At 46.2% G+C, this 9,723-nt stretch overlaps 1 protein-coding gene and 1 long non-coding RNA gene across 2 annotated transcripts; one reads left to right on the top strand and one right to left on the bottom strand.

Annotated features, from left to right (window-relative positions):
- Positions 1-3,242: 3,242 nt before the first annotated feature.
- LOC309533681 lies at positions 3,243-3,874 on the bottom strand. Its single transcript, XR_014220408.1, has 2 exons — positions 3,762-3,874; positions 3,243-3,415 (listed from the first exon to the last, which is right to left on the bottom strand). It is a non-coding gene; the product is annotated as an uncharacterized lncRNA (long non-coding RNA).
- On the top strand, positions 3,856-8,972 carry POLR2D (RNA polymerase II subunit D). The gene is made up of 4 exons (XM_082225202.1): positions 3,856-4,104; positions 5,404-5,584; positions 7,756-7,851; positions 8,412-8,972. Exons 1-4 carry the CDS (start codon positions 4,038-4,040, stop codon positions 8,488-8,490), a joined length of 423 nt encoding a protein of 140 aa, XP_082081328.1. The 5' UTR covers positions 3,856-4,037; the 3' UTR covers positions 8,491-8,972.
- The last annotated feature ends 751 nt before the right edge of the window (positions 8,973-9,723 follow it).

Below are 9,723 nucleotides of genomic sequence, written 5' to 3'. Positions count from 1 at the left end.
TCAAAGGATGCAATCCTAACCCCACTTACCTGGGAGTAAGCCCCAATGAAATCAGTGGCACTTCTCAGCAGATATGGTTAGATAGGAGTGGGATTTAAATACAGTGGTGCCTCGCAAGACGAAATTAATCCGTTCCGCAAGTTTTTTCTTCTTGCGATTTTTTGTCTTGCGATGCACGGTTTCCCATAGGAATGCATTGAAAATCAATTAATGCGTTCCTATGGAAACCGCCTTCAGACCAGGTCCGGGGACAGTCTGTCCCCCGACCTCTTCTGAAGGCTGGGTGGGGGGGAGACAAGGGCTTTCTTCCCACCCCCAGCATTTTAAAAAAACCCCGGGACAGCGGAGGACTTCTCCGCTGTCCGGGGCGATCTTAAAATGCTGGCGGGCGGCATTTTAAAATCGCCCCGGGACAGCGGAGGACTTCTCCGCTGTCCGGGGCGATGTAAAAGCCCCTGGGAAGGCAGGCAGGGGGGACAAAGACTTTTGCCCCCCGCCCGCCTTCAGAAGAGGTCCTGGACCTCTTCTGAAGGCGGGCGGGAGGCGAAAGTCTTTGCCTCCCCCCCCGCCTGCCTTCAAAAGCCGTCCGGGACAGCGGAGAAACGTGCTGCCTTTCTCCGCTCTCCCGGGAAGGCAGGCAGGGGGGAGCAAAGACTTTCGCCCCCCGTCCACCTTCAGAAGAGGTCCAGGACCTCTTCTGAAGGCGGGTGGGGGGCGAAAGTCTTTGCTCCCCACCGCCTGCCTTCCAAAGCCGTCCGGATCAGCGGAGAAACGTGCTGCCTTTCTCCGCTCTCCCGGGAAGGCAGGCAGGGGGGAGCAAAGACTTTCGCCCCCCGCCCGCCTTCAGAAGAGGTCCTGGACCTCTTCTGAAGGCGGGCGGGGGGCGAAAGTCTTTGCCCCCCCCCCGCCTGCCTTCAAAAGCCGTCCGGGACAGCGGAGAAACGTGCTGCCTTTCTCCGCTCTCCCGGGAAGGCAGGCAGGGGGGAGCAAAGACTTTCGCGCCCCCCCGTCCGCCTTCAGAAGAGGTCCAGGACCTCTTCTGAAGGCGGGCGGGGGGCGAAAGTCTTTGCTCCCCCCCGCCTGCCTTCAAAAGCCGTCCGCGATAGCGGGAAGCGCTTCCCTGCTATCCCGGACTGCTTTTAAAATGCTGGCGGTGGGGAGCAAAGCCTTTCAGCCCCCGCCGGCCTTCCGGGACCTCTTCTGAAGTCCGGAGGGGGGGGGGAAAGGCTTTGCTCCCCACCATCAGCATTTAAAAGAGGTCCCCAGAGATTTCCCTATGGGATTTCGTCTTGCGAAGCAAGCCCATAGGGAAATTCGTCTTGCGAAGCGCCTCCAAAACAGAAAACCCTTTCGTCTTGCGGGTTTTCCGTCTTGCGAGGCATTCGTCTTGCGAGGTACTACTGTAGAAGAATTGACTTCTGGGGGAAATTACCAAAAGGCAGCACTTTGTCCTGGATCTTAGGTAAATAGGTGTTTTCGTTTAAAAAAAAGCTCAACAACTTTTGGGGTGTCCTGGCAACCCTAGCTATTGTTGCCTTTGACTGGACTTAACTGTCCAGAGGTCCTTTACCTTTTTACCTATTAGTGATGCCTTCCTTCCACTCCCATTCAGAGGGAATTGTGAGTTAAACTCCTTAGGGTTATGTTAACAACGTGAAGTAAGTTTCTGCTCAATGAGGTGCATGCTCAATTGTTTTTTTCCCCCTCTTATGAATGGGTAATGCAGAGAGTGAAATGTGTTTGCCACTTGTCCATTTTTCACCTGGACAGTGTGGAAATTGCAGATCAATATTTGACTCTAAGGGGTGCCTTGGCTGCAAAAAGCAGTTGGGTTAGGGCAGGGCTTTCCCTTCTCTGCCGTCACTTTAGCAGCAGTGGTACTGCTCAGTTCCAGTGGCGTAGTTAGGGAAGGAGAGAGAAACAACTGGTTAGGGCAATGTTCGGGTCTTGACTGTCACTTGGATGCACCAGGGCCTGTGGTTCACGCAGCTCTGCTTGCTGGCCTAGAAGTATTGAGGGGAGAACCCCCTCGCCCGTATGCGCCCTAAGCGAATCAGTTGCAAACGAAGGAAGTTGAGCTTGAAGCAGGCAGGGACCCACAACAAACTGGGACCCTTCCAATGCCACATTCTCCCTCTTGCCATCCTCCTGGCCTACCTGCGGGTTCTGAACTTGGGTCACACTGTTGCATCGAACCCCACATTCCGTTTACGAACCGGCTCCCTGCCAGCTAGGTAGTTTTGATGAGGGATGGGGGCCGTGAGCACACAACACGCCCCATGTTGCAGGACTCCTATAACCCCTGACTATCGGCCATGGCGGCTGCGCTTGAGGGGAGCGCAGTCCGATACCTCGAGGGCTGCTTATTACCCGTCGCGGCTTTAATAATAATAATAATAATAAATTTTATTTATATCCCGCCCTCCCCAGCCGAAGCTGGGCTCAGGGCGGCTAACAACAATCAAAATAGTTCAACATTCTAAAACATTCATTATAAAATTAATTAAATCAAATTAAAATCTAATTAATGGCAACCATCAAGCAAAATTTTGTGCAGATTGCCAGAGGAGGGGGTCAGGCTGCGCCCTGACAAAAGGCCTGGTGGAACAGCTCTGTCTTGCAGGCCCTGCGGAAGGATGTCAGGTCCTGCAGGGCCCTAGTCTCTTGTGACAGAGCGTTCCACCAGATTGGAGCCGCTGCCGAGAAGGCCCTGGCTCTAGTTGAGGCCAGCCTAACCTCTCTGAGGCCTGGGATCTTTAGGGTGTTTTTATTTGCAGACCGTAAATTTCTCTGTGGGACATACGAGGAGAGGCGGTCCCGTAGGTACGAGGGTCCTAGGCCGTATAGGGCTTTAAAGGTTAAAACCAGCACCTTAAACCTGATCCTGTACTCCACCGGGAGCCAGTGCAGCTGGTATAGTACCGGGTGAATGTGATCTCGCAACGAAGACCCCATAAGGAGTCTCGCCGCGGCATTCTGCACCCGCTGGAGTTTCTGGGTCAGTCTCAAGGGCAGCCCCACGTAGAGCAAGTTACAATAATCCAGTCTGGAGGTGACCGTCGCGTGGATCACAGTGGCTAGGTCAGGGCGAGAGCCTTTAGGGGACTGCCCCATTTCCTAGCCTGCAGACTTTGGGTACTCCAGGCGCTTCAGCGGGGTTTCAGCTCTGCACTGCTTCCTGGCCTAGAAACCTGCTTCCTTTGTACCAGAGGAGCACTAAATATATACAAATATTATTATTATTATTTATGGGGGCGGGCGATAGGGCGTTGTCTGTCGGGTCTGGATTCATTTACTGACAGGATCTTGCTAACAATAGCGGGAACCGTGTAAACCCCACTGGATTCACGCTTCGCAATCCTGAACGCACTTGCTGGGGAGTAAGCCGCGCTGAACGTGGGGGACGCGGGTGGCGCTGTGGGCTAAAGCCTCAGCGCCTAGGGCTTGCCGATAGAAAGGTCGGCGGTTCGAATCCCCGCGGCGGGGTGCGCTCCCGCTGCTCGGTCCCAGCGCCTGCCCACCTAGCAGTTCGAAAGCACCCCCGGGGGCAAGTAGATAAATAGGTACCGCTTACCAGCGGGAAGGTAAACGGCGCTCCGTGTGCGGCTCTGGCTCGCCAGAGCAGCGTTGTCACGCTGGCCACGTGACCCGGAAGTGTCTGCGGACAGCGCTGGCCCCCGGCCAATAGATGTGAGATGGGCGCACAAACCCCAGAGTCTGTCAAGACTGGCCCATTCGGGCAGGGGTACCTTTACCTTTACCTTACGGGGGTCCAGGGCAACGCTGGGAGCGGGCGCTTTGAGGCCGCGCGACCCTATCGCTCTCCTCCGCCAAACTACTCCGGGGAGAGAACACACCATGTTCAATATAGCCCGACACACTTTTTCCCCTTTCTCTCTCTTTCCTTCAGCACAAGCCGAGACGGCATCCGGGCCGGCTCTTCCCCCGCCAGAGGGCGTCGCGGGCACCTGCTCAGGCCTCCTCCTTTCCTTTTCCGGCCGGCCAAGCGCTTCGGTTTTCCGGGGCTGGCTGAGGCGATGGCGGCCGGAGGCGCCGATGCTGTGGATGTGGAGGAGGATGCTTCTCAGCTCTTATTTCCCAAGGGTGAGCGGCTGGGCCCTCGGGGCGCGCGAGGCGCTCCCGGCCTTGTCCCGGAGGAGACCTCGGCTTGTGAGGGAGCAAAGAGGCAGCAGGAGCCTCGCCTGGAGGGGAGCAACGTTCCTCATTCTTGGCTGTAAAAAGCGCCCGTGTATCGCTAGCCTCACTCGCACCATACGTTGAAAGCGACATGGTACCGCTTTAATAATAATAATGGTTCCCCGCCGCCAAATAATTCGGGGAGCTGTGGTTTGTTAAGGGTAATTAGACTGGTTAGGAGACACCCCTATTTCGCCTCACGGAGCTACGGTTTCGGAGTGATTTTAACCAACAGTTCTTCACAGGGAACTCTGGAAATGGTGGCTCTGGATGGGGGGGGGGAGGATAAGGGTCTCGGCGCCCTTAGAAAAACTACAGCTCCCAGAATTGTTTGCGGGAAGCCCTGTCTGCTTAACGTGACACCATACTGGTTTTAAATGCACGGTGCGAATGTGCGTTTAATGTGAGTCTTCTCTCCGTTCCTGTTATCCGAGGCAAGTGGTGCAGCAGTTTTGAAGCTGAGCACCTCTGGCCCTTCCCTGTTTAGTATTCTGTTGTATGCTACATATACAATTGTTATATAAACTGTAGATAAATATATGGCTCTGTTTCTGGGGTCCATGCCATGCAGTTACTTTGATTGTTGGTTTATAGTTCACACTCTCAGAACAGCTGCCTTGAGCAAGCAACAAAACAGTATGTATGTTTGTTTTGCTTGCTTTTTGTCTTTCAAAGCAGCATAGGATGCCTTCTGTGTTCCGAAGCAATCTGAGGCACTTTTTTAAGATTCAAGTTTTATATGTGCTAGTACTTTGGAAATATTTTCACATTTACATGTGTGTTGAAGTATTCTGGAGAAGCATGTGACTGTATTGCACAAATAATTGAGCTGGAGAATGATCTCCTTTTTGTAAATTTGGCAGGATGGGCCAGATAATTATTATTGTTTTTACATCAAGAGGTATAATCTGTGTATAACTGGATCTTAATATGGGGTAGTAGAATAAATGGTACCACTTCAATCACATGTTTGAATGCTGCCACAGGTACAGCAAAGAGAGGATTCATCTAGAATCTTTCTTTCATATGTTTTCTCAATTGAGTGAGTGGGTTTTATGTGTCAGATCATTCAAAAATAGTATTCTCTACCCACCACCTGAAGTGCTACCACCATATGTGTACCCCGGCTTAAGTGTTACCAGTGGTGGTGTGTTTCTCTGTGCCTTTTGAACTATCAGTTTCTTCCTCATCCATCTTTGCATATAGAATTTGAGACTGCCGAAACCCTTCTAAATTCAGAAGTGCACATGCTTCTTGAACATCGGAAACAGCAGAATGAGAGTGCAGAAGATGAGCAGGAGCTCTCAGAAGTATTCATGAAAACCTTGAATTATACTGCTCGCTTCAGCCGCTTCAAAAACCGGGAGACTATTGCTAGTGTCCGCAGGTGAATAATTTTTCAAATAAATTATTTTTCATAGGCTAATGGGGGAGTGAATGCAAAAGAAGCTGAACAAATAAAACCTTTTCCCAAATGCAAATACATTTATTTCTAGCATTAAATGAAGTTATTTTGTAAGTTGGTTTTATTTCACAATTGAAAGTAATGTGCAGGTGTGACATCTGTTGAGACCTTTTAGTTTCTACATTTCCTAGACTGCTCTTCATCTAAAGCCCCCTGGTGTGCTTCAGATTTAAAAGTCTATAACATGTAATGTTAAACTATAGTTTAATGCAAATGAAAATGTATTTCATTTTCATTTGATAGAATCCTGACTTGTAAATGCATAGAAACCAGATTTTGCTATAAACCATGACATCTGGTTTATATGCAATAGCAAGCTGGGTTTCTTGGAAGCAAAACTAGACACTGCTGAAGTTTCCCCCCTGGTAATGCAGGCAGAAGAGAGTGAAGGAAGGAGCGTGAGAGCCTGAGTATAAGTTTGGTTCATCTCAGTTCATGCACATAGTACTAAGCCATAGAACCTAGAGCAAAGCTTTCCAAACTGTGTCGCGACATGTTAGTGTGTCAGCTGCAGTGTGTAGGTTTGTCATGTGAACCATCCCCATGCTCCTCCTGGGGATGGAAAGGGATTAGTTTAACCTCTGGTTTGCTAGTAAAACTGAATTATTTTGGCGCAAAATGATGCCTATCTAGAAAGTGTATCATCAACATGAAAAGTTTGGAAAGCTCTGACGTAGAGCCATGAGTTCTTTCCATGTTATTTCTTTAGTTGATGTTGTAGGATTATAAATTACAAGATTTGTCACTTTCAGTCTTGTAAGGGTAGGATTCAACATTCCTTCCGCTAGAACTGATACAGTTGCCTCTCAAGCTAAAGAATTACCAACGTTACTTATCTAGCCTAGCTTGGGCCGTACTTTGTTTGGTTGCATTTATTGGGCAAATGTACAGATCTCTACCACCCTGTGCTAATCTAACTGGATAATATGGCTGAAGGATCTGATGCTGTGCTGATTTTGCTCTTCCACGTGGTAGTGATTGATAACTGGCTCACTATTCTTAACCAGCATTGAGTAGGAAATAGACTAATACTATATGCAAATATAATCACTGACTGCCAGCAGCTTCAGAGCCGTAGTGGGAACGGGTTTCCCTAATGGTGAACTTCCAAAAGGCATCTGATGGTTCAATGTGGAAAGCAGGGTGTAGGTGTAGATAGATAATTGAGATGATTCAAAAGAGCTATTGTTTTTCCTTCTTCAATTAATTTTTCCTGAGTATAAGCATGATTCCTTCTAGAGCCCATGTTTTTAAACTTTTGTCTGTTATCTACTTCTCATAACACTTGCACATGCTTGAAATCTGGAAAGTGTTCACTCATTCTGTTCACTCTTAGTGGCTGTGTGTGCTTTTATGTCAAAGCACTCAGATAAACCCTATGTTTCAAAGTTGTTATAGGCAATGGGCTGACACTTGCCCAAGCAGTTTCTTCTTTGCCTTTTGGAACAATAACCATGTAATTCTGTATATTTCCTCAGAAGTAAGTCCCATTGAGTTCAATGGGGCTTACTCAAAGGTATGTGGGAACAGAATTGCTGCCTAAATAGATGTAGAGTTGGTACTTACTTACATTTATTAAAAGCAGTGTGAATTGACAGAAACATTTGGAAATCTAGTGGGTTCCCTCTTGTTGATGGGAATGCCATCCTTCTGAAATCCTAACCAGATTTGTTAAAGAAGTAACTTTCAGTTAAAGTGATCTATCTAGGAATACTAATTTTGGTGGAGTAAATAGTAAGCAACTGTTACTTTTTCTTTGAAGCATGTTACAATATAAAGCCATGTATTTACTTTTAGCATTTTTGTGATACTTTTGTGTGATCTTTTCATAGACTATATATACCAGGCTTAGGCAAACCTGGCCCTCCAGATGTTTTGGGACTACAACTCCCATCATCCCTAGCTAACAGGACCAGTGATCAGGAATGACGGGAGTTGTAGTCCCAAAACATCTGGAGGGCCAAGTTTGCCTATGCCTGATAAAAATAAATCCCTAATCCTTTTTGAGTAGCTGTACTGTTTTTTTCTGCAACTTCAGTTCTCTTCTGTATTTCATTTTTTACATACATAGTTTATTTTATTTGTTCCTGCAGTTTGTTACTCCAGAAGAAGCTCCATAAATTTGAATTGGCGTGTTTAGCTAATTTATGTCCTGAGACAGCAGAGGAGGCCAAAGCTTTAATTCCCAGGTGAGTCACCCCAGGTGAAAGGATTCATTTCATGTTCCAAAAGGTTTGTAAAGCATGAACAACTAAAAAGTCAGAGTAATGGTTCTACAGTTGGATTTAAGGTTAGCTTACCAGCCAGTTAACTGGTCAATATATTTTCAATTGACTGCCTATTATTTTGACCATAATCAAGCATCTCTTGAAGCCCTGATGCTTGAAGAAGTGGCCTGCTGCCTATTTAGCTCAACTGTCTTTTAAAAGCTCTTTATCTTTTTTAAATAATTGCTGCTACTATGTTTTGTTCTTATTTCTTTTTTAAATGTAATTTATAGCTTTACCTTTGTAGGATAATGCCCAAAAGTACAACCCACATTTGCAGAAATCTTACCTGCCATTGGCTACACCGAGACAATCCTCCGGACCATAATCAAATCACATATGAGCCCTGTGCTCTTAACACTCCCCCTCACCATGCAACTTAATACATTATTCATAGTTTTTCCCTTTCAGGAAAGCTTGAGCATCAACCCTTAAAAAAAAGAGAGAGAGAAACTTAACCATTGCTTGCTCCTGTCTTTCAGCTTAGAGGGTCGGTTTGAAGATGAAGAGTTGCAGCAGATTCTTGATGACATTCAGACCAAGCGTAGTTTTCAGTATTAGAAGGAACAACCAGACCCTCCAAACTCTGAACATGGAAAAAGAGAAATCTAAGAATGTTCATTTGTTTCTGTACATCTTTGGACCAGTCCTGACTATCTCTCGATAGAAAAGAGAAGCTGATGTGGGGTGATGACATGCTTTTAAAAAGGGTTTCTTAGCTCTTTGGACTTGTTGAAGGTTGAGAGAGTTGGCAAGACTAATGTGGCATGAGCCACAGAACTCTGAAAAGTTTGCCTTGATTAGTTTAATATTTGTTTCCAAACTTTGTCTTCCTCCTGGGAATATACAGAATGTTTATGGGGCCAGACGGAATGAACATACGTTGCCCAAGATAGGAGAAACTTTTCCTATTATATTTTGAGAATTGTAATAGTAGAATCAGGATAGATAAATTTGTGTGTTTTTTTAATCAAAAGCCTGAGTTTTTCTCCTCAACAATAATTTTGTACAATTGTTTGTGAATTAAAGTATAGTATTTCTAATGAGGGGTCTGTGATTTGTGAATGTTCTCATTCACTCATTGTTTATAAAAAAAGTCCTGTTGTCTTGAGGAAATACTCTGCAAGGGGTGGATGAACACAAGGAGCTGAAGGAATTTGTTGGATTATTAAACTGCATATATTTTTTTTGCTGTATGTTGGTAAATTGATGTAAAGTTATTTATTGTATACATATGTTGCTATAAACAATAATTGCACATACAATGTATGGATGTCGGAGAGAGAAAAAAATAATACTTTTGTGTTTTGGGAAGTGTGACTGGAAATGTCAAACTGGGTGAATGAGCTACCATAAGTAGCACTTCTTAGTTTTGTGGTGTGAAAGGAAACTGCTGGCAGAACCATGGGGCTCATAAAGGTAGAAACATGATCCATGCCCTACACTTAGGCGGAAATGCACTAATGCTACAGAAATTGCATGTTACAATACGTCAGTCAGCTGTCATAAATAATAAGATGTCCCTCATCTAGCTGGCAACAGTGACTGAGGAATGAATCGGCTTACTCCATTCCCTCCACCTGCAGAATCGCTTCTAATGTTATTTTATTTATTCATTACTTTTATTTATTAACAGCATTTATATGCCACCCAATAACAGTAGCCTACAAGCATTAAAACATTAAAATACAGCAATAAGCTGTTAAAGGTTTGCTCAAAACTGACCAAGTGAATAAAACAGGCGAAAGTCAGGAGTCATAACCTCAGCATTTAGTAAAAAATATCAGTGTGTAC

This window comes from Podarcis vaucheri (assembly GCF_965113315.1).
Source record: "Podarcis vaucheri genome assembly, chromosome: 5".
Lineage (NCBI taxonomy): Eukaryota > Metazoa > Chordata > Lepidosauria > Squamata > Lacertidae > Podarcis > Podarcis vaucheri.
This window is presented reverse-complemented; position numbering and strand designations above follow the sequence as displayed.